This window comes from Diabrotica virgifera, chromosome 7 (genome assembly GCF_917563875.1).
Source record: "Diabrotica virgifera virgifera chromosome 7, PGI_DIABVI_V3a".
NCBI lineage: Eukaryota > Metazoa > Arthropoda > Insecta > Coleoptera > Chrysomelidae > Diabrotica > Diabrotica virgifera.
In genome coordinates, this window is record NC_065449.1 from 147,102,811 (window position 1) to 147,129,377 (window position 26,567).

At 32.0% G+C, this 26,567-nt stretch overlaps 1 protein-coding gene across 1 annotated transcript in view; it reads right to left on the bottom strand.

The window, feature by feature from the left end:
* Positions 1 to 26,567, bottom strand: part of LOC126888281 (kielin/chordin-like protein) — a 496,360-nt gene that overhangs the window by 78,813 nt on the left and 390,980 nt on the right. The window contains exon 4 of the mRNA XM_050656396.1: positions 5,402 to 5,489. Within this exon, the coding sequence (XP_050512353.1) occupies positions 5,402 to 5,489 (88 nt within the window). The remainder of the gene's footprint in view (positions 1 to 5,401; positions 5,490 to 26,567) is intronic.

Below are 26,567 nucleotides of genomic sequence, written 5' to 3' on the forward strand. Positions count from 1 at the left end.
CTACATATTACTTTATTATACGTTGTTAACAGTTGGTCGTTACCTCTCACCTGAGCACTACGTGCACCTTTCGAGCAACGATAAAGTACATCCACATGGTTTTACAATAATCTTAATACATCGACTTAATGTCGATTACTTTATAATGTTAAATATACCAACAATGTAATGTAGAGGTTTTTACATCTAATGAAGTGGCTAGTTCCAAATACATGTACAACGGAAGTTCACACTCATGATGGTCAGTTTAGACCGAAAACGTTTTGTGTTTTGTAATTTTACACTACCTTGTGGATAAAATGTTAAAGAATTTTTAATAAATTGATATATACCTACATATTACTTTATTATACGTTGTTAACAGTTGGTCGTTACCTCTCACCTGAGCACTACGTGCACCTTTCGAGCAACGATAAAGTACATCCACATGGTTTTACAATAATCTTAATACATCGACTTAATGTCGATTACTTTATAATGTTAAATATACCAACAATGTAATGTAGAGGTTTTTACATCTAATGAAGTGGCTAGTTCCAAATACATGTATAACGGAAGTTCACACTCATGATGGTCAGTTTAGACAACAGTGTTTTGTAATTTTACACTACCTTGTGGATAAAATTTTAAAGAATTTTTAATAAATTCATATACACCTACATACAACAGAAGTGTTTACTTTATTCTACGTTGAAATAAGAAAATCTTCCGAAAAATCCAAAGGCTCCGTCTGCGACAGAAGAATTGTATACAATTCTCCTGACACAGACGTCTTAAGGTGGGAAACTATGTAATATAATGTAAATTTATAGATTCCTACCGATAATTTTCCACCTCTACCAGTTTCATCTCTTTGCATTTCTCAACCTATTATGTTTTCCATATTTTGCGTTATTTTGCCGGTTATTAGCGCTCTCATCACTGTATGTATAACATATAATATATCACTACTGATTTTGCAAAATTGAAAGAAACTCTATATTTTGGTTGGTAAAAAAGCGGTGTCCAGTCAATTAATTAACCAAGTCAATAATAATAGTAATTCCAGTATGGAAGATATCATTTCGAAAATAATGGATAGGAAAGCTAGAGCTTGTAAATTATAATTTTTAATGTCAACGAACCCAAACGCATATAAGATAATAAGGAAGCAGTGGAAAAATATATTATTAAAGTATAACATTAAATATCCACAGTTCAAACTTTATAGGTTAGACAAAATATGATGGTACTTATACACCCAATTAAAGTTTTATTGAAATCTCCTGAAGATGTAAAACGTATTTTAAAAAATAGATTCGCTCACATTCCCTGTATTAAAATAGCATCCGATCAAACTAAAGTCAACAAGAGTATTATATTTATAAAAAAAATGAAAGCTGAGTTACAAGCATTACAAGAAGTTTTACAAAGTATATAGCCTAAAATTGTTCAGATCAAATCCGGATTTTTATGCTATTTTCCAAAAATTCTGATGACCAGTGAATTTAGATAACGAAAAATATTGCTGAATTCGAAATTAACATTGATATTACATCACAAGTTGACATACCGAGGGTGTTAAAATTTTAATAAAAGATAATAAAAAAAAGTAAAGTCATATCTAGTCAAATCTATCAGTATCTAATTGTATCAAGATCACATATTAATTAAATAACATATTTTGTCTATTTCTGATCTTAATCTAAATTTCTGATGCTTTTAATCCTGCTCTGATATCTTTAGCCTGCACTTGTCGTTTATGCAAGATTACCCAAGAAGCCGTTATTATGCAAGATTACCCAAGCAGTTGGAAGAGGTACGTAGTGGTTCCAATCCAGAAACCAAATAAAGAACCCCATTTATCAGATTCATACAGAGGAATCTCACTAGCATCATGTGTTTTAAAAACTTTGGAACGCATGATACAAAGAAGATTAGAATCTTGGTTAGAAATTAATAAGAAGCTCCCACAGTATCAGTTTGGCTTTCGCAGGGGACACTCCACAATGGAAAATATAGGACACTTAGTAACAGATATCAACACCTCCTTTTCAAATTCTAAATCAGTAGTTGGCCTCTTTGTAGACATAGAAAGTGCCTATGACAATGTAAACCTAAAAATTTTATTTAATCAGATGAAAAATATCGGTCTTAATATTGATTTTGCTAAACGAATTATAAAATTATACAGTAACAGAACAATTTCATTAAGAATAGGAAATAAAATATAGGTGAAAGAAAAGTTAACATCGGTATTCCACAAGGTAGTATTTTAAGTCCCACACTATATTTGATATACACAGCCGAAATCGAAAGCAAAGTTCAAAATTATGTCAAAATATTAGAATACGCAGATGATATCATAATTTACAAAGACGAATGCGAAATCCCCTTCGGAAGCAATATGGTAGAGAAAGCGTATAGTGAATTAAAAAGCTGGTGCAATTACATAGGTTTAAATATTTCTAGTCAAAAGACAAGGCTAGTTATTTTCTCCAGAAAACGGCAGATACCGAATTCAGTAACAATCAAAGATATTACTTTTCAAGTTCAACCATCGATTAAACATCTTGGAATTATTTTAGATAGGAAGTTGCTATGGAAAGAACATATAGAACACATAGTAACAAAAACAGAAAAGGGCGTAAACGTATTAAGAGCAGTAAATGGTTGTAACTGGGGAGCAGACCCTAACATTGCTCTTCTGTTATATAAATCATACATTAGATCCATATTAGACTACGGTTCTATTTTCTATTCACAAGCTGCGAAATGCCACCTTCACAAACTCGACTGTATAGTAACTAAAAGTTTAAAAAAATGCATTGGAGCCATGATGAGTACACCAAATTCTAATTTAATGATTGAATGCTGCGAACCACCTCTGGAGTTAAGAAGAAAATACTTAACCGAAAAATTTCTATGGAAAATTGTTTCTAGAAACAGTTTTTAAAAAAAAAAATTCATCAACTTTTTATATCAGATCTTACCAGTACATACTGGAAAAGTAAAAAATCTTTATTAATAGTAGAAGCTTACAACCAATATTTGAGTATTAAAGAATTAGTACATACTACCGATATATTACCATGTTTTGAACTAAATTCAAAAGATATTATTAACATTGAACCAATTTTCTTTAGGGATTATTCTCAATTTCCTCAACTCATTCGAAACCAATTATTTGTATCAGATGTTAATGATCAAGTACTTAACAGTTATCAGTTATATACTGATGCCTAAAAAAAAGATAATAGAGTAGCGTGTGCAGTTTGGGATCCAAATATCGAATATAAAGTAACAAAAAGATTAAATGAACATTTCTCAATATACTCCGCAGAATTGACAGCTATTTTTGAGGCATTATTATATATAGAAACTAACTGCCATCAAGAAAATTTCATTATTTTTTCTGACAGCAGAAGCGCCCTAGAAAAATTAAATAAACTCCACAATAAAACCAATTTAAATTATATTGAACTAAATATAGCCAAAAAAACTATGGAATTAACGAACTGTGGAAAAAGCATAAAACTAGCATGGATTAAAGCGCACTGCGGTTTGAAACATAATGAAATGGTCGATAACTTAGCAAAAGGGGCCCTAAATGTAAATTACGTTAGTAATTATAAATGTACCCCATCAGATTTAAATATATTTTCAAAAAACCAAGTGAAGCAGGAATGGGAAAGTTGGTATAGTGAAAGTCACAAGGAAAAATTTTATAAAAACTTACAAAGTTCTATTCCTTCTTCTACTTGGTTCAAAGAGGGCATTTTCGAAAAAGCATTCGTCAAAACGATTTGTAGATTAAGATTTAATCACACTTTGGTTCCATCACATCTTTTTAAAATTAAATTAAGGCAAGATCCCTTATGTGATTGCGGTGAAATAGGAACAACGGAACATATGATCTTAAATTGTAACACCATACAGGATAAGGTACAACATTTAAATTATGAATTGAATAAATTCAAATGTATTAAAAATCCATACAATCTTGCCCAATTACTTATATCTAAAGATATAAAAGTATATAAAACACTGTATAAACACATTTGTAATATAGGTTTAAAATTGTAAATTATATGTATATATTTGGAAAAAAAAATAATAAAAAAAAGGAAAAAAAAATAGGAAAAAAAAATTAAAAAAAAAATTAATAAAAAAATAGAAAAATAAAAAAAAAATAAAAAAATAAAAAAAAATAAAAAATTGAAAAAAAAAGGATAAAAAAATAGATTTAAAAAAAAATTAATTATATCAATAGGTAGAAGTTTTCCATCCGCAAGGTTGAATTGTGGATACTTTTGGCGCCAATTGATTAAGAAAAAATATATACATAAGAAAAAATATAATATATAAAACCAAAAACTTTTGTTAACCACAATAAAAAAAAAAATGAAAAAGAAATTATAAAGTGCAGCAATTCATGAGCTCAAAATATAAAAATCGGTTAGGCGAATGGATCCAGTAATCCGCAGTCATTTTTTTTCAACCACACACACACACTGCACTTGTCGTATCTACCTATTTGTGTGAACAAAATATGGTATATAATACAAACATCTCTAATATTTCACAAAGATGCACAGGGAACAAATTAAACAAATTAAAAGTATACAAATAAAACTATTTAGGACCGATAATATAATTATTAATGATTATAATTTCAAATAAATAATTAATGAAAAATATTTTGTTTAAATAAATTTGTCAATATGACTAAAAGTAAGAGTTTTGAGATTTGTTATCTCAAAACTTAGTTACTTGTTATGTGTGCTGCTGTATGGCGTAGAGGCATGGACGCTAAAGAAATAGATCGCCGATACATTATAGGTTTTCGAAATCTGGTCTTACAGAATAATGCTTGGAGTAAGCTGGGTGAACATAGTTACAAACAACGTAAAATTGGAAAAAAATAGAAATTAAAAAGAAGTTCTAAGTACTATCAAATTAGAAAGTTGCAATATTTGGGCCATGTTGTGAGAGGTAAGTGGTACGAACTTCTGCAGGTGATCGTGGAGAGGAAAATACACGGACGAAGAACTATTCAGCGCAGCGACTTCGAAGATTTGAATCTCTATGGTGGTTGCCAACATTATAAAAGAAGACGGCACGTAAAGAAGAAGAGATATTTCGTCGGATCCAGTTGTTGGAAAGTTGATTCGATTATGTGCAAATAGATCTTTGTAATTTATTTTTAAGGTATGTGATTATTTTCTCTCTGGGATCTTTAAAGAGTCAGAAATAAATAAATTCGTAATGAAATAAAGCAAAATCGAAATCATAGTGAAAAGATGTCTAAAAGACAGTTGACAGAAAGAAAAACGTATGGCACAAAACAAAAAATGGATTTAATTTCTAAGGTGTAATTAATTCAACGTAAATATTCGTTATAAAATTTACCTAATCTTACCTCGACATTTCTTGCAACATCCATCTTCTACAAGCATATGACATCCTTCAGTTTTCGGACATCCATCCGTACACGTTACATACCCATTCTGTAACAAAACAAGCTTGATGTTCATAAAAAAATAAAAGAATAGTAAAATAAAATAAAAAATGATTGTAATTCTGTCTGAGATACACGACAAACATGTTTATTTTTGTCTGGCCCGTAGGTTTAGTGTACGTTACCTCAAAATATATGTTTTTTTATTTTTTTTTTGTAAAAATGCGTATTTTTTTTGAGATGGCTACAGGTCTATGTTTTTATTTAGTGTATTTTTTCAAAAACTATATTTCTAATTTTTTTTTAGATTTTTCCGTAAGGTGCGTTTCCTTCAAAAATCCGTAAAGCTTTTTGAGGGGTTTTTGAAGAGTCATCTGTGGGTGATGAGTCATCATGTGCAGAAATGGGTGATATATATTCATAATGGGTGATATTACCTGTCTTGGTGATGACGTAATACCAGGGATAGAACAACGATATAACGAGGATATCAGAAATGAGAACGGGGTTCTTTTGACGGACTTTTGTGGCACAAATAAATTATGTATTCATAATACTTTTTCCCCTCACAAAGAACAACAGAAGTTTACGTTTGAAATTGCTTTGAAAATACCAGAGGACAAAGATAGATGATAAATTATATACGTACTTTCTACTATACTTTCTATATACTAGAGAGCTACCCCCTTACCAAATTTTGGATTCAAGGGCACTAGCATCGGCAGAGATGAGAAGTGATCATAAGCCAGTATTGTGCAAACAGCCGAATGAAAACAAGTATATAACATAAAAATAAAATTGCAGGATTTACCGTATTCAAAGATAAGAGTTTAAAATCTGCAGGACAACTCAACAAGCTATTTATACCCAAAAAACAATAGCGGAAAAATGCAGAAACGGATATATCATTCCCAGCAATTGTCCAAAATGAAGGCTTTAAATTTAAATGATAGTTCGCCGATTTAACACAAGAGCAAACAATTTTAATATGACGATCTACGTATTGCAATGTCCAGCTATTCGGATGTGGAAAAAGAAGAAAGATAGCAAGTAAAAATTAATAGCAAATAGATTAGCTAGATACCTTAACTTTTGAAATGTATTTAAACGTAACTTCAGCCTCATATGAAAAGTGCCTAAGTTCCAAAATAAGCAAACATGAGATTTTTGCGCCATCTGATTAATATTTATGGTACGCATGCATAGCAAGATAAAAATATTCAAAAAGGTATGTCTCTATAACCACAAAAAAGAATTCTACCCAACTCCACGGCGTTGGATGAATCACATGAAACTTGTCAAAGTCCATCATTGTCATTGATGTTAGATGTATTTTTGCTGCGCTGCTGTGTTATATTTTCAAGAAATGTATTATAAGCTACATTTTCATGGAAATAGTGTAAATTTAAGTACCATTATTATCCTTAAAACCCCACATTTGTTTTTCTTGTGGGACTTGGCATTTTTCACAGTTTATTTCTGGCGACTTTTTATGGAGATACGCATATTTCTTCATGATTATCGTTATTAAATGTGCATAACTCCAAAATTTTTCCTTATTTCAAAAATGAAAAGTTGTCTAACTCCATTTTTAAGTAATAATATTTTAAAAATAGATCTATCTTTATGAGAAGGCTGACGGACACTATTCTAAGTAACTGTGTCAAATAAGATAAAGGCTTAAGTCAAAATCATTCTTTAAATCACTTTTTTTCGTCTCCTGTAAAATTTGTTAATTTGGACTTAGGCACTTTTCATATTATGAAGCCGACGATAATATCCTTAAATATTACGCAACCAGAATATTCAAATGAAAATAAATAAAAGGCTTAGCAACAAGAGCAAAGTCCCCTATTTGAAGTTATTCTCTACTTTTCTCTTGATGGACATCAATAAAAAGCTAATAATGGGGAAGGGAAAAAATTTATTATTTTTCAAATACAAGTAATTGAACTTCGTAAGTCCTAGGTTTCCAACCAACGTGACAGAAGTAGAACTAAAAGCCAATATTTCAACTTTTTTGTGTAACTTTGCGTCCATTGATATACGATTTGATTAATTTTGAGTCGTTTTTGTCAAACGTCCGGTGATAACTTTTTAACCGAAAATGACATACCGGAACTAAATATCCCAACTCAGCCTTTCAATACGTGATGATTGAGATATCGCATGTACTATTTCTGCGACTATAATGTGGCACTTCCACAGGGATTACACCTTTTTAACCGGAAGTGGTATAAAAACCGGAAGTATATATTTATTCTCGTCTTCATTTTAAACTAGTGCAACTCTCCAACCGGTAATTTGCTGTTAAGTTTCTCACCTTTAATACAATCCTCGAGTTATAATATACGTTCTCATTTGACACCTTAATTGTCATTATATCTGTTTCAATCATGGAGGAGTTATATTCACGGTCAAATATACGAACGGACAGACAGGTGCGTCGAACAATATATCGCTGGCACTATTTCGGCAACTTTTAAACAGTACTTCCGGTTGTACCTCTAAAACCGAAAGTCCTAGATCAAATTTCGTGTTACAATTTTCAGTATACCATCCTTGGGTTACAAGCTTTTATTTAATACTCATTTGTCATTCTATCTGGTCTAATGCTGGAGTAGTTGTGTTTACAAAGTCTGTGGGACAGTAGTCCTGGGCGCATCTGTTTTGAAATGGAAGTTGAGAGGTGACTCATATTTTTTGCAGAAATTGCTTGGAATTAACTCATATAATAATAATTGAGTTATCCTCCCACTCAAAAAGGTCCGGAACATTGTTTAAATAATCAAAATGTCAAAAAATGAAATGAAAATTCGATTTTTCTCTTCGTTTTTTGATTATAACTTTTAAAGTATTCATTTCCGAGAAAAGTTTCACCGACATAAAAGTTGCGTCATTAAATTTTCTACAATATGGGATTATTTAAAAATTTTAAAAATTGTCACCCTTGTTGCAAAATAGCAATTATTGCGAAGAAACCATAAAACAACAAGTATTCGCATTTTCCGATTTTCAACCCTTTATGCTACACTTAGGACCTTCATATTTTACCCAGAAAAACTTTATGATATATTAAAACAATACTGTAAATTTCATTAAGATCGGTTTAATACATTTTGCAAAATTAATTTTGCAATCCAGCTTTCGCAAAAAAGATTCATTTTTTCAAAATGTTGCAGGACTGAAAATAAAGCAGATAGCAAGTTGAATTTTTTTCCATATAGAAGAATACTGTATATTTCATTTGCAATTTGCAAAATTACAATCGGTTAACTACCACGGCGTCAGGATTTTTATTAAATCACCATTAATTTTTGGTACTACGCGCAGGACAGCGGTGCGGTGTTCGATTCACACAAGTTGATTTCCACCAAAATTTCTTTGAACCTTTATCTAATATATTATGTTTTTACTGTATTATTTTGTTGTATTTTAATATTTTAATTTCACAAAATTCAAACTAATTTGATTATTGTTTGTGAAATATTGTTTCAATTGCATATGTTTAAAAATAATAAACTTTTATTTTCTAAGTTAAAATCTATGAACAAAGAAAGATTTTGCTAAAAAAGTGTAATTTCAATGTGTTTTTATTTTGAAATAAACCAATTTATTTATTTATATCGAAATGTACTAAAAATTAAAATTTATTAATAATTAATTATCAAATGTCATTGGAATGCCCAATCAGAGCAAACGTATCCGCTGTCCTGCGCGTAGCACCAAAGATTAATTTTTATTTAAAAAAATTCCTGACGCCGTGGTAGTTAACCGATGTTAATTTTGCAAATTGCAAATGAAAGGAACGGTATTCTTCTATATGTAAAAAAAATTCAACTTGCTGTCTGCTTTATTTTCAGTCCTGCAACATTTTGAAAAAATGAATTTTTTTTGCGAAAGCTGGATTGAAAAATTTATTTTGCAAAATCTATTAAACCGATCTTAGTAAAATTTACAGCATTGTTTTACTATATCATAAAGTTTTTCTGGGTGAAATATGAAGGTCCTAAGTTTAGCACAAATGGTTGAAAAACGTAAAATGCGAATACTTCTTTTTTTATAGTTTTTTCGCAATAATTGCTATTTTTCAACAAGGGTGACAATTTTTAAAATTTTTAACTAATCCTGTATTATAGAAAATTTATTTGCGCAACTTCTATGTCGGTGCAATGTTTCTCAGAAATGAATACCTTTAAAGTATCATCAAAAAACGAAAAGAAAAATCGAATCTTTCCTTCATTTTTTAACATTTTGATTATTTAAACAATGTTCCGGACCTTTTTGAGTGGGAGGATAACTCAAATACTCAAATATTATTATATGAGTTACTTTCAAGCAATTTCTGCAAAAAAATATGAGTCACTTCTTAACATCAAAATGTACTTTTTTTTTCAAAACGTTTGAAAACAATAATCACGTTTACTTCTTAGTCTCCAAGTCAAATAATATTGGAGTAGGTTACGGTTGTTTGAATACGTTCAATAAGCACAAATAAACGCCAAGTGACCCTAGGGTTTATTAAACTTTGTGTTATCACTCGGTTCGTAATTTATTAGTAATAATATTTATGTATATAAGAATCACAACTACAATAATTAGCAAATTAACTTATCTCTTAGTTACTTTTAAGACCGCTTGAACTAGAATCAGTGTCATTTGCCTCCCAGACCGTTTGACTTCTGTGATATAAATCTACTGCTCCAAAAAATTAATGAATGACTTTTTTATCTCATTAGCTTGTAATCGCAAACAGAGAACCAAAATTAGAAAAAGGACATTTTGGTTTCTTGAATGACCTTTATCTCATTAATTTGTAATCGCAAACAGAGATCAAAATTTAAAAAAGGAACATTTTGCTTTGAAAGAGCATTACATATTATAAAAAAACATTAATTTCTAACTCTATAAACCTATGTTGTTTTCGCTCTTCCTGTTTTTTCGCTCAGGTGTCGCCAATCCAATATTAATTGTACATGTCCGTTCCAAATAAGTTCTATTTGCTGGTGGTTCTATCATGGTATATATCATGGTGGTTGTTCTATATATGATTAAAATTTGTCTTATTCTGTCATTTGTTACTTGCATCATTCTGGATATACCTGCTGATCTGCGCTAAACATCCATTTCCAGAACAAGGAGTTTTTGTTCTGTTCTCTGAGTGATTTGCCAGCTTTCACATCCATAAAGTACAATGCTTTTAAAAATACTGTTATAGAGCTGTATCTTTTGCTGTTTATAGATATTTTTTGACAACAATATTATGAGTTCACTGTTCAGTATAATTCGTCCTTCATTTATCACCATTTTTTCCCAAATATATATTCGGAACATGATGAAATGACCATCATCTTCTAAGTTAAGATCATCGTTTTCAACTCTAGTCGAGGCATTGAAGCACAGAAAAAGGCCTTACTGTCGATTTTTGGCGCAGTAAGACGGATTTTAATGCAGTTTGGTGCGTTGGATTCGTGAGAATGTCAGGAAATTTTGTGAACTAGTGTAATGAATAAGAAATCTGAAATTGCATTTGTGCATAAGAAAAATGCATTTCAAAAGTGCATTTTGAAATAGGCCAATAGGCAATTATTATAAATTTGCAACTCGGTAAATAGTGGGAAAAATTGACTGAATTTTCTTACTCGGGGGTTTTTGGCGTCGCTGAAAACGAATATGAGGTCGGCAAGAGTATGCAAACTACCTGGTGCCTACTGCGGGTGTAATAAACGTCGTCCTCTGGAGTATTGTGGTAATTTAACATATGATTGGCTTAACTCATTACTCGGGGGTTTTGGGGTCGCTGAAAATGAATATGAGGTCGGCGAGAGTGTGCAAACTACCTGGTGCCTGCAGCAGGTGCAATAAACGTCTTCTAAAAAAGCTAAAAAAGTAGTTGTTGTTGCCGAAGATACCGATGTCCTCGTTGTGGTTACTGCTCTTACACCACAGAATATTGATATTTATTTTTTGAAACCCGTTCGACCTAATAGTGCAGAAGAATTATACTCTTCGAAGAGTCTGGAACATTTACCGGCCATTGCAGAAAACATTTTATTGCTTCATGCTATCACAGGGTGTGATACAGTATCGGCAACTTATTATTAAGGAAAAGATAATTTTTTTATACTTTTCAAAAGAATGAAGATCTTGCGGTACACGCAAAAAAAGTTAACAGAAAAGGATGTACCCCTTAATGAAATTATTGACCACGGCTGCCAACTTCTTATGGCTATGTACAATGCCCCGATAAGTTTCAGGAAACCGAATATTCCTGAGCAGTTTAAACTGAGTAATATCCAATTAGCTGAAACTTACCGATACAGAATGTACTTAATGGCTATTGCCAAAAATAAAAAGATTGTCATTGGAAAAACTCTTTCATCTGTTGATGCATTTACCCAGCATTTAAAAAGGGTATATTTACAAACAGAAATTTGGCTGCATGGAGAGGACAATAACATGAACCCAACCGATTGGGGATGGTAATTACAAAATAATGTATTAATTCCAGTTAGAATGACTCAGCCACATGGTATTTTTAATTTAATATTCTGTAGTTGTAAGTCAGACTGCGGCAACTCATGCGGGTGCAGGAAGCATGGGTTAGTTTGTAATTTAGCCTGCAAAAATTGTACAGGCTCTGATTGCACAAATATTGCATTGGACTCGAGAGAGGAAGGCAATATTGAAGAAGAAGATGATAATGATGAAGAAAATGAATTTTAAAGATAAATTACGATAAATTTTGTATAATGAACTTTTTTAACCATAAATATATTATAATAATAAAAATGTATGTTTATTTATAATAAAAATACCACCCTTTTCGATCACTATAGTTACATCGAAGAAAATAGATTACCCCAAAAACCCCCCGAGTAACGGGTTTAAACTAATTATATGATACATTACCATAATACTCCAGAGGAAGACGTTTATTACACCCGCTACAGGCACCAGGTACTTTGCACACTCTCGCCGACCTCATATTCATTTTCAGCGACCCCGAAAATCCCCGAGTAATGAGTTTAAAGCCAATTATATGATGAATTACCACAATACCCCAGAGGAAGATGTTTATTACACCCGCTGCAGGCACCAGGTAGTTTGCACACTCTCGCCGACCTCATATTCGTTTTCAGCGACCCCAAAAACCCCCGAGTAAGAAAATTGAGTCAATTTTTCCCAGTATTTCAAAATGCACTTTTGAAATGCATTTTTCTTATGCACAAATGCAATTTGAGATTTCTTATTCATTACATTTGTTCACAAAATTTCCTGACATTCTCACGAATCCAACTCAAGAATCCGCATAATAATCCCTCTTACTGCAAAAAAAATCGACACTTCAATCCTTCAATGCCTCGACTACTCATCTTTTTCACATGAATGTAATATAATAACAATTTTATACCATTTAAATTAACAGGGTTTTAACCCAAATATTTTTAGTAGCTTTAACTATATAATTATATTTTGTAAGTAGCACTTGTCTTTCGGAATTGTTATTCCGAAAACATGTCACTATTCTCTAATATACTCGCTTCAGGAACGCACCTAAAAAATTTAGCGAATACATTTTTTAGAGCCTTCTACTCTGATGTCTGAATAGTTATTAGGGGAGAGTTGGGCAAAACGGGATACCATTTTTGTTTATTTATATTACGGAAAAAATGTTAAAGAAAGTATCATATTATTATTTTTTTAGGTATAAAATTTATTAAAGCACACAAAAAACATATTTTTAGCTATTTTTAATGACTGCAAAATAGTAAAAAAATATTTATTAAAGTCCTGCACATCCCGTTTTAGCATACCACGGTTGGATAAAACGGGATAGGTTCACAATATTTAATTTTTTGCATAAAATTATCTAAAAAGTATATTTAAGTAGATTAAGACTACAAAGCAAAATTTACCTTTGAAAAAAATAATATCTTCAGTAGTCAGAAACTTAAAAATAAGCCTTTTTTGTGTTTTATTGCAAAATTGGCAATAAGAGCTTTTATTTAGGACTAGGTACGTATATCAGAACAAAAGGCACATAAAAATACGTTGTTCTTTTTTGCAGTATGAGAACACGCTTTATCGCTATTTAAAAAATTAATAGACCAACAAATAAATAGGTGGATAAAACGGGACATAAAAAACTGTATCCCATTTTATCCAACTTATAAGTGTCCCGTTTTGCCCAACTCAGACATTTTTCACAACAAAAATGGCTCCTGCCTAAACGTGAACGTAAAATTAGATAGACTACACATGAGAATATTCGTTAATGAGTGCTAAATTAAATGTAATAGTCACCGGAATTATATGTTCAGATATGTAGGCAATATAATGTAGAAAACAACGCACTTAAAAGTACAAAGTACCAAAAAAATAGAGTCAAACAATTGACACAACAACTTTTCATTCATCAATTAATGGCATCGAGGTAAAACTAACTGAGAATGGTAAATTGACGACTGAGAACAAGTTTTCGTCGTTATCCGATTGATAGCAGCACTAGTTGGGTCTCTAGGCTAGGTATCCCGTTTTATCCGACTATCCCGTTTTATCCAACTCTCCCCTATGTATTAGTGAGGTAGCTAAATTTAAAATATTAAAAGAAATTTTTCTGTTGCTTTGTGACAAAAAATTAATTTGGTTAATTTGTATTTTGAGAATGATTTGCGAGTTGAGAATCGAAACGTCAAATATTAACTATTTAATAAAAAAAAATGGTTTAGTATACATATTCTATACTCGGACGATTGTATCTGTATTTCTATCATGTATATCAATACTCTTGATTTACTATTCTGCTTGGGAAACAAGCCACAATATAAGTTGGGAATTAAATTTATTGACGTTTAACTTCCATTTCGGGAATTGTTAGATATCGAAATACAAAGTTTGAATAAATTAAACAAATTTTGTTTATGTTGCTTGGTAACTTTTGTTTAATTTATCATTATTTTGTATTTCGATAACGATTTCCGAAAAGGAAGTCGAAACGTCAATAAACATTTCTAACTTAAATTGTAGCATGTTGTGGCTTTCCCGAGTAAAATAGTAAATTGCCTAAGATGTCACAAAGAAATACCTCCAGAACAATACTACTGTTATATTGATATAACCACGATTAATGATTATTGACTGATTTGATTAATTAACTATTGATATATAACATGGAAAACATTTTTTGTGAATTATTATCCTTTTCAAGACACTGCAAACATATTCTTAAAATCTCCAGTAGTAAACCCTTTGACAATTATTTAAGACAGCGAAAATGTGGACTTTCTTAAAATTAAGGACAAACGGGTATGAAGATAAAAAGAAAGAGTAAACTGGACTTAGTTTAAAAGACATCCAAAACGATGTGTTATTTATAAAAAAAGGCATAATATAGTAGCGCGTCATCAATATAACTTCGGGAGATAGTATCATACCCTTTTTCGAAAGTTCTGCGAAACTTTGGCAACAGTGGCAATATTTGATATTATCTAAGATCACTATTTTGACATAATAGGACTCATAATAGGACTCATAGGCGCGCTAAATGCAAGGAATAGAAAACAATTTTATTATTAGTAAATAAATATTTGTAAAAATAAACCAAAATGGGTGAACATATTATGTTGACATAGGTATTTGCACGAAATAATAATAAAACAATATTAAATAATCATTTCGCTGTGAAGCGAAACTTATTTTATTTAGATCATAGAGCTCCAAAAGCACTCTAACTAGTTTCAACCCTTTTTTTAATAGAACTTTAACTGAACTTTTCCCATTTTTTTTAAACTACTGATAATATTTTTAGAATAAAAAATCCTCCTAAAACTTTATATATTCGCATTAGAATTCGAAATATTTTTACGTAAATATGCTTACCTATAGGTAAAACTCACAATTAATAATAATCTATTTTTTCAAATACTCCAACAACTTAGTTCTATTAAACAAAAATATAATAAATTAATTATAAAATAAACACTACTTCCCTATATATCAACACTAACGAATTCTTAAAATAGTACACTACTGAACTGAACAGATATCGATAAAGCAGATAACAGAACAGATAAGAGAATCGTACTACTGCTATTAAAGGTCTGGATCCCGCGTATGAAAAAAAAGTTGATTAATAGCAAGCTGAAAATTTGTTAAGCTTAAGGAGGTCTAGTCGGATAAACTTTGATATATGGGAACACTGGAACAGGGGCAGTTTCAATTGTGGAACAGGTTAAAAATTTGGAACGGTCAGACCACGAAAACGGCACATTTATTTTGTCCGACAGAACAGACTTAAACTCTCCGAACAGAGATTAAACTCTCATGCAAAAATCAGACTGCTATTTATCACCAAATGGGCGTTTTAATGAGTGGAACATGTAGAATATGTCAAATGACAGGAATTATGACAGGTGATAAATAGCAGTCTGATTTTTGCATGCGAGTTTAATCTCTGTTAGGAGAGTTTAAGTCTATTCTGTCGGACAAAATAAATGTGCCGTTTCCGTGGTGTGACCGTTCCAAATGTTTAACCTGTTCCAAAATTAAAACTGCCCCTGTTTCAGTATTCCCATATATCAAAGTTTATCCGACTAGACACCCTTAAGCTATTAACAAATTTTCAGCTTGCTATTAATCAACTTTTTTTCATACGCGGGATCCAGAACTATTATTACACTTAGAAATCTGAAGTAGGTTTGTCAAAATGACAGTGACTATTTCTCTATGTTGACTAATTAGTTATTTAGTTATAATATGTTCGATTTCTTGTTATAGATAAAAATTTTTAGGAGTTCCAATATAAAACAAAATCTAGGCATGGGATAAAAAAGTTTATTTGAAGAAAGTTTATTTTTTTATTCTTCTTAATGGCGGTACAGGCTCGTTTTTTAAACGCTTTTATTCAGTTTTATTTTGTCACAGATATTTGGCACACATATTCGTAATATAGTAAAGAGTGGCGGTACAGAGCCCAATTTGAGAGATATGTTAGTATGTGGAAATTACTCTACAATTAACTAATATATTTAAAAAAAAACTAGTCTGTACCGCCATCAAAAACAAAATAATACACCACCTTCCAATAAACTTTTTTATCCCATGCCTAGATTTTGTGTCACATTGGTATTACTAAAAATCGATTATCTATAACAAGAAATGAAACTTGACTGACTTGACAACATTTAGCGCGCCTATGAATATAATAATTATTGTTATCAAAATATTGTGCCTTCGTTCTTGATAGTTTAGTGTCACTGTCACTGTCCTACTGCCGACGCCCTCTTGCCGCACTGTTGAAAGTTCGCAGAACGTTCGCAAAACCCAATTGATTTCGATCATAACATGATGGTGATGTAATCACAGTTGCTATTATCCAAAATAAAAGCAAAACTAAATTAATAATCAGTGTGTCTCGCCCTTTCTTTCTAATATGTCGCATTTCTTAAATATTGACAGTCGGTCCTTTTTATGTGCATTATTCTACAGGAAAAAAATTAAAAAAACACAACCTGAAAGTTGTTAACAAGTTTTGACAGATTTTTAACATCAATAGTTTTATCTTCGTCATACAGAGAAAGACGAAGAGAAACAGTCGATCTGATGATTGTTTTGACTATAGATATTTTTTAGATCTTTATAGAGTATATTCCTACTGAACACTGTCACTTTAACATAACTAAATTTAGACGAAAAATTTGTTAATTTCTTTTAGCACCATATTGGTAGCATTAACTGTTGACGTTATCAAATTTTAAGACGTGTAGATACATATATGTTTTAATACAAGTGTACCACAAAAATAATTTTACTAAACTTATTGAAGAGTTAGGAATGAGTTCAGTGAACGAACACAGTCTACTAATTAAAGGTTAGATTTTTTTTCAACAACTAATGGCCATTGGAATGGTACAGTTGATTTTTCAATCAGACACCTAGTGTAGCGTGTAGTGCGTGTGTTGAGTAAACGTCTTGTTACTTAAAAAAGTCGACTTCATTGTCTTTACAAAGACACTTGTAATCGAACGTCTGCGGTCCCTCGGGTGAGTACCGAACCCACAAGGATAAAAACTATTGTCACTCATTAATTTTTAATAAATGAAAAATGTCCTAATCCTGATGAGATTTGAAATTATTTTGTTGTCTTATATTTTGTAAACATTTTATTTTTCTAGTTTCTCTGATATTTTTCGTAACAAATAAACTAGACGGTTTTACTCTTTACTATGTGTTTTAATTGACAACATGCGATACGTGAGGAGGTTATGTCTTATCATACACTAAGATGAAATTTAGTTTCTATATATACTGCGACATGAACACAGTGTTCAAAGAAAGAAAATCTGTGCAATGTACATCTCACTATTTAAAGAGCCTCACGTAGACACCAAATACGTACTTACTCTCGAGGAAATTCCACCCCAAAACATCACAGAGCCTCCATTAAACAATCTCGTCTCTCTTATGCTGCGCTTTGCACACCGCTTACTTGGTTGACAAATAACTCTTAAGCTGTCGACCAGAATTGTTAGCTTTATGTCCCTTTCTGTTTTTAAAGGTTTGTTAACTGTTAATTTTTATTGTTAATTTAGTTTTGTTTCAGTTAAAACAAGTCATGTTAAATAAAACTATTTCTATTTTCTTATCACATTGTTCACAAGACATAAGACTACAATATGATTTCCATGCATATTCACACTTATACCTTGTCCTCCCTAAAGGGTGCCTCAAACTTAACATAAAAAAAACATATACTTTCTTCCACCCGGTATAAGTTTAAACAAGAAGTTTGAGTAAACCTTTCCCAACTTTGTCAAAACCAAAAAAAATCTAAAATAATAAAAAAAATTAGCAGAATCCCTTAATCTGTTCACGAAAAAATCAATTACGATGATCATAATAATTTTAGGTGATGCATAACGTTTGAAACTATGTGTATTATTTGTATTTCATATTGTGACAATAAATAAATTGCTTTCGAGATTCTTTAAATTCTTTGTTATTTGTTTACTTTTTTTAGACGGGAAGAAAAAAATGCAAGGAGAGTTGATAATTGTCCAATAAACAGTGACGCAACACGGTCGAGTATTTCACCTCGGGCAAGACCGGCGATGGTGATAGAGAGTCCTTGCCACAGGCTACATGGCTACAACATCTCGGACTCGTACCCGTACCCGTATTCTTAAAGTAGCAGCTGACCATCACTGCAAGCAACTGCCCTAGCCTGCCGCTATCGCTCTGTAACAACTTGATGTAGTCCCAGGTGTGGACTTGCTCATACACAGTGTTGTAACTTACACTGTGTCAAATTAATTTATGTGTGTCTATTGGCACACACATCGTTGTTTTAATCAGAGCGATCATTTAACCAAGTTTCGTGTAATAAATAAATCAATAGAGACACTATGGCAATTACTTGAGCTGCTATTTTTTAATACTTGTGGTTAAAAACGTTGAAAAAAAAATTAAAACATATAACTAAAGTTTGGAAAGTTCTGACAAGTATGTATGAGAACATGAGAACAAGTGTTTGATAACTGAGTTGTCACCTATAGGGTAAAAATTATAACCTTCACGAAAACAACATTATTAAAATAAGTAGAGCCATATGAAAAGATGACGTAGCTGTATTATCAACTCGTCAGAATCCAGTAGATGCCTCTTCTCATCTCCAAACCTACCTAAACCTACTCGCAAAATGGTACAGTCAATGGATAATTAAAATCAATGAAAAAAGTAAGTACAAGTAACATTCAGATACCATCCGCCGAGAAATCTGTCCGCCATTCACACTTAAAAATACAGACGTTCCCGTCAGCAGAGAAGTGAAATATCTTGAATTGTATATCGACCAAAAGCTAACATGGAATAAACAGATCCAGATAAAACGCAGAGAGGATAAATCTACTGGCTCCTTGGTAGGACATCCAAATTGTTATTGAATAACAAATTGCTTCTATACAAAGCAATGTTGAAAATAATTTGGATGCACGGTATCCATCTCTAGGGATGCGCCAACTTAACCCACATCACAACCATACAGCGATTTCAATCGAGAGTCCTAGGATCAATCAATTGCTGGTGCACCATGGTATGTCAGTAGTCTCACGATTCACAATGATCTGAATATTCCCTTTAAAAGACACCGTGAACACACAAAACGTGTGTGTTCACGTGTTGTGAGGACACACAACGACCACCCATGAAAGCCAAGCAATAAACCAAGACAAAGAGCTGGTTGAACATATCTACCAGATTTGGCCAGCAATCAGAAGAATCCAGCGAACATGGCTAGACGATTTATTACAACGAAAAAATAAACCTATATAATGCAAAGCATCATTGGATGCTCCTCCTTCCATGCTTACAAATTCATTTACATTTACTTAAAACTCTTATGTAGAAATTGATTGTAAATGAAAGTTCAAAATAAAAAAAAATATGGAAAGATTAATATGTAACAAGTGTAGATAAAATGAGAAATAAAACCTTAAGAAAACCGCTGTCGTTGATGTACTTACGTTTAGACCCACTAAAACAAAGGACGACCGTCATAAATACATCATAATCATCATCATCATCATCATAATCATCATCATCATCAACAGCTATTCCATCCATCGTCGGATGTAAGCCTCTCTTAGGTGTGTCCATTCATATCTGTTTGCTGTTTTTTGCATCCATTCGTGGCCAGCCATTCGCTTGATGTCATCAGTCCATCTTGTTTTAGGTCTGGCTCTATTTCTTTTGCTTGCCCTTGGTCGCCACTCGAGAATTCGCTTTTTCCAGCGTTGCAGTTGCCTCCCATTCTTCCTATATGTCCTGTCCAGTTCCATTTTAACATGGCAACCTTCTGGATCACATCTATTACTTTGGTCGCATTATTATCTCTTCATTGGCTTTGCGATCACTGAGCTTAATGTTGAGCATTCTCCGTTCCATAGCTCTCTGAGTCACTTGAAGTTTGTGGACTATGCTGTTGTTAAAATCCCAAGTTTCGGTTCCGTATGTCAGAACTGGCAACACGTACTGATCAAACGTTTTTGCCTTTAAAGTGTTTGGCAAGTTTGATTTAAATACTGTTTGTAATTGACCAAATGCTGCCCATGCTAAGGAACATCTTCTATTTAAATCAGCCTTTAGGTTAAACTTTGACAGTTCTATTTTTTGTCCCAAGTATGTATTCGACTCAACTTTTTCTATATTAAACATAAACATAAATACATGCATGCATGTAATAAACATATTATGTAGTCAAATAAATAACTTTGTTCATAAAGAGTAAAATACAGATTAGACACAAGTAGGTAGGTAGGTATGTTGATTTTATTTCTAAGATAACCATTTAGTTTGCATGGCTATCATTTGTGGAATAGTTATTTTCCTAACAAGTGCAGAAAAGCGTCCGTTGTCATTGAGCGTTTCTTCGTTAAATCTTTGTGTAACTCCAGCCACAGGTATGTTGCCGAGTCTGGCGTTTAAGTCGCCGAGAATTATTGTTTTACTAACAGCTATTGTGGTGTCCAGTAGATCTTGGAGCTGTCCATAAAAAGCATCTTTTTCTTCCTTGTTTTTGTTGTTATCTGAGGCATATACAGGGATAATATTAAGTGTCATGTGATGAAGTTTAAGGCAAACCAGCATCATGTGTTCGTTGATGTATCTTATTTCTTGAATGCTGCTGCTATATTTATTGTGCATTAGGAGGCCTACTCCTGCCTGTGCTCGTTTGTTTTTATCTACTCCGCTGCAAAGGAACATAAATTTGTTCTTATTGACATTTCCTTTCCCTTTCTTTTTTGTTTCATTCAGGGCACATATATCAATATTATGGAGCTCCAATTCCTGCACAACTTCCTGTTCCCTTTTGTTCCACGATGCGATGTTCCAAGTGCCAATTCGTAGTTTATTTGGTCTCTTTGTCCTTTTCTTTGCGTGGGTAGTCATCTGTGTATCCGTCCAATTCCGAGGCTTCTGTTCGGTTCTATGACCGTTGATTGTTTTTACAGTAGGTAGGCTGCTAACCTTGCTCACCAACCCCCTTTATCGGAGGACCATTTCTCCCTTCCTCGTCGGCCCTGGCCTTGCCTTCCATTGGGGTTGGTTATCCAATCTCCAGCAAGGTTGCTCAGGTTTTCCAGGGTTCACCCGTGCAGCCCAAGCTGCACTTCGTGGAGGTGAGGATAGGAATTGAGTAGGAGAGGCTAGAGAATGCTGGAAACTGGAAACAGCATCTTATATTGCGCTTCACTACCCCCTTTGAACCCCGACCAAATCTTAGTCAATTAATTTAATTAATATGAAAATACATACACAAATTAATTCTTTGACAAGGCTGTCAAAACCAAACTTTCAGCATAATTGGTTAGCATGACGACGATCTTGGTTTCCATGACGACGATTCAAAACCACTGTTATTGTCTACTGATTTGACTTTCGAATATTATGTCAAAATTATTTAATTTCATCGAATTCTCGCGTTAATTTCATTAAAACATGAACACAATAAGATATATTTGAAATAAATTAGTAAATAATATCTAAATATTAGTTTATTGCATGTATGATAATTACTTTAAGGCCATATTAACATATCTAAATTAACACGCGTGCGGAAAAGTAAAACGCGTGCGGAAAAGTAAAACGCGTGCGGAAAAGTAACACGAATGAGGAAAAGTAAAACAAATGTCTATACAGTGATGAGCACACAAATAACCGGCAAAATAGCTCAAAAGATGGAAAACATAATACATTGCGAAACAAAAAAAGAGATGAAACTAGTGGAGGTGGAAATTATCGTTATAAACGTATTAATTAACATTAAATTACACAGTTTCCCACCTTTAGACGTCTGTGACAGTAGTATTTTATAAAATTCTACTGTCACAGTGACAGTTGTCATACTCCTCTGATACGTCTAAAGGTGGAAGGCTATGTAATGTAATGATACTTTCGACGTTTATAACGATAATTTCCACCTCCATTAGTTTCATCTCTATTTGTTTCGCAATGTATTATCTTTTCCATCTTTTGAGCTATTTTGCCGGTTATTAGCGCGCTCATCACTGTATACGAGAAGGCTTTAATACTATTGTATAATACTAGGTTTTGAGGCCCGGTTTCGTTCCAGCTTGAGTAGCGAGGTTCTGAGTTAAGTAGGGTCTCTTCTGTACTTCACGGAAGATGGAAGGGCGAGATGGCTACAACCGCAAAACGGCGCGTCTAAAAGGCTGATAAGGAAATGTCCTACACCTACAGGATAGGTGTGAATAAGGTCTTAGCGAATAAGCACTTGTGAATTAACTCAAAATAGGGCTGCAGCTATGTTATGAGTGACTCAAGGCTGGAGGTAAATAATTCCTCGCAGTCTTGATATTACACATTTATAGGTGGAAATCAAACATCGATTAAATCGGTTATAAAACTGCGGTGGAGAAAGCGTTGGGGAAACTAATGTACTATCCCTTCTATGAGCATTTTGAAATGTTTTCTCCTCAGTATAACACGTCGGCAATACGAATGACATTCGATGTGGTTCTACGTCCAAGGCTGACAGTGTGAAATAGACAACTGGGCATACAGAAGTGCACCACTGGCACTGCATGTGAAATCAGCTTCCAGTGGTGATAATGAATCTATCAAATGATGACAGAGCACCCGCTTAGCCTCTTGGATCATAACAGCTCTGCTATAAACAGGCAAGTTAGCGGTAATCAATAAAAATCTAGTAAGAATAAAATGGTAGCAGTTCCTTTACCTATTTTTCGATGCGTTCCCCTATTTTTGTCATCGTCTTTAACTCTTAAATAACTTTCTCTTTATTCCTCCCTATTTCTTCGATCTGATATGATCAATTTCCTTCTGAGTGTTCCTCTTCTCCCTTTCCGTCTGCTTCCCAATTCAAATATTTGCATTGATATTTTTTCTGTTTTCCCTCTTTTAATCTGATTGAACCAGAACATTTGCTTGTGTTGAATGTACTCAGTAATTGGTTTCTGCTTTCTCATTTGTCATATTTTATCTCATTTCTTATCCTGTCTTGTTTTGATTTTCCGCATCTTTTACTAAAATGTTTCATTTTGATTGCGTTGATTTTTGATAAATGTTTTTTCTGAATTGTCCAGTTTTTGCTTATGAATGTTATTATCGGCATTGTTATCTTTTGTGAATTTTTCTTTTGACTTCCATTTTCAAGCTATTACTCTGGACTAATTAGCAAAATTCATGGAAAAGTTATTTACCAGCAATTTTATTGCTGGAATCGAATTATAAGATCCTATATATTAATAATATAGGTATGCAAAGTCCGCAGATAGTGTGCTACTTTTTTATAAACAAAATGGCGCCGACAAATCGTATTTTTTTCAATTATTGCTCTATAACTCCGAAGATTTTAACTTTAGAACAAAAACACTCAAATAAAAATTCTCCACAATTAAATTCTGCATAGAGATATGTTTTTCACGATTTGCTCCGACGAAAATTTTCCTCGAAAAATGCGGGTTTTCCTAACAAAAACTCTAATTTTCAAATAAAGTTTTAGGTAAGTAATTATTAATCAATAATTAAATAACTTAGTGACATCAAAGCTTTCTTGGTATAGATTGTAATTCCAGAAGCCGGTGAAAATTAAACGAATATTTTAGCAACAATTCAATTGTTAATTAACAAATTACGATCGCAATAATAACCAAAATAATCATTATACATTGATCAAATTTATAAAGATTATAAAGATGAGATGCTTATTTAATATTTTATCGACAAAATATAAATTTTTCTTTTTTTTTGCATAATCTTTAAATTTTGAAAAAAAAATAGTTATAATACGCTGGTCTAATTAGTAAAGTACAAAGAAAGGTTATTTACCAGCAATTTTATTGATGGAATCGAATTATAAGATCCTATATATGATTAATATAGGTATGCAAAGTCCGCATATAGTGTGCTACTTTTTTTATAAACAAAATGGCGCCGACAAATCGTATTTTTTCAATTATTGCTCTATAACTCCGAAGATTTTAACTTTACACCAAAAACACTCAAATAAAAATTCACCCCAATTTGATTCTGCATAGAGGCATGTTTTTCCCGATTTGCTCCGACGAAAATTTTCCTCGGAAAATGTGGGTTTTCCCAACAAAATCTCGAATTTTCAAATAAATTTTTTGGGCCAGTAATTATTTATCAATAATTATATTCCTTGGTGAAATAACAGCTTTCTTGTTATAGATTATAAATTCAGAAGCCGGTGAAAATGAAACGAATATTTTAGCAACAATTCAATTGTTAATTAACAATTTACAGTCGCAATAACAACCAAAATAATCATGAGACATTGATCAAACTTAGAAAGATTATAAAGGTGTGATACCTATTTAATATTTTGTCGACAAAATATAAATTTTTCATTTTTTGCATAATCTTTAAATGTTTAAAAAAATTGTTATAAACAAATTAAAACATTTCTCAGAAATTGTTTATTATATTCTAATTTTAAAAAATACTTAAAATGCGTATTTCGTAGGTCTTGAAAATGAATGCTTTAAAAAAATTTTCCAACCATTTGCAAAAAAGTTATGAAACAGCAAAGCAAATATACGAATCCTCCGTTGTTTATAATTTGTTTTAGTTGTTTCAAAGCTTAAAAGTGAGTCTATGGTACAACCTAATTACTCACAAAGAATGTCAAAAATTAGTGCAATGGTTATATTTTAATCAAAGATTAAAAATACTTTGTTTTGTAATTTTTAGCGCAAACGTAGGCCTGATACAGAGTCGGAGCTAAAATGTTCACTCGAAGCGACTGACACGCAGCATACATTATTTATTAAAAGTGTACATCACGCGGCCGGTCGTCGCTCCGAGTGAAAATTTTAGCTACAGTACTGTGTTACTCTACTTTCGCGCGTGTAAATTACAAAAAAATATATTTATAATCTTTAATTAAAATATAACCATTAAACTTATAATCGATATTTTTTTGTAAATAATTAGCTTGTACTTTAAACTCACTTCTACGCTTTGAAAGAATTAAAAAAAAAATATAAACACAGTAGTAACCGTATGTTTACTTTGATGTTTCATAACTTTTTTACAAATGGCTGCAAAAAAGTTTTAAAGCATTCATTTTCAAGATATTTGAAATGCGCATTTTAGCTATTTTGTTTAATGTTTTGAAACGTTAATTTGTTTATAACTATTTTTTTAAAACATTTAAAGATTATGCAAAAAAATAAAAAATTCATATTTTGTCGACAAAATGTTAAATAGGCATCTCATCTTTATACGATTTTAAAGCTTGATCAGTGTATCATAATTATTTTGGTTACTATTGCGACCGTAAACTATTAATAATTAACAACTAAATTGTTGCTAAAATATTCGTTTAATTTTCATCAGCTTCTAGAACTATAATCTAAAGCAAAAAGGCTTTTAAGTCACCAAATTATTTAATTATTGGTAGATAATTACTTATCTAAAACTTTATTTGAAAATTAAAGATTTTGTTGGGAAAACCCATTTTTCGAGGAAAATTTTCGTCGGAGTACATCGGGAAAAACGCGTCTCTATGCAGAATTTAATCACGGTGAATTTTTATTTGGGTGTTTTTGTTGTAAAGTTAAAATTTTCGGAGTTATAGAGCAATAATTGAAAAAAAACACGATTTTCGTGCGCCATTTTGTTTATAAAAAAAGTAGCACACTATCTGAGGACTTTGCATACCTATATACCTAAAATTGCTGGTAAATAACTTTTCCCAAAAATGGCCCATTCTCCGATAATCAGCCCAGACTATATTAATAATTGTAGAATAGATTCGAGATAATCGCGAGTAATACGAAATATACATATACAGTGATAAGGGCACAAATAACCGGCAAAATAACGCAAAAGATGTTAAACATAATACGTTGTAAAATAAAAAAGAGGTAAAATTAGTAGAGGTGGAAAATTATCAATAGAAACCTATAAATTTACATTATATTGATAGTTTTCTACCTTTAGACGTATCGGAAGAGTTTGGCAACTGCCACCGTGACAGGAGAATTTTATATAATTCTCCTGTGACAGTTTGACTGAAGGTGGGAAACTATCAATATATGCATACTTCGACAGCTTGGAT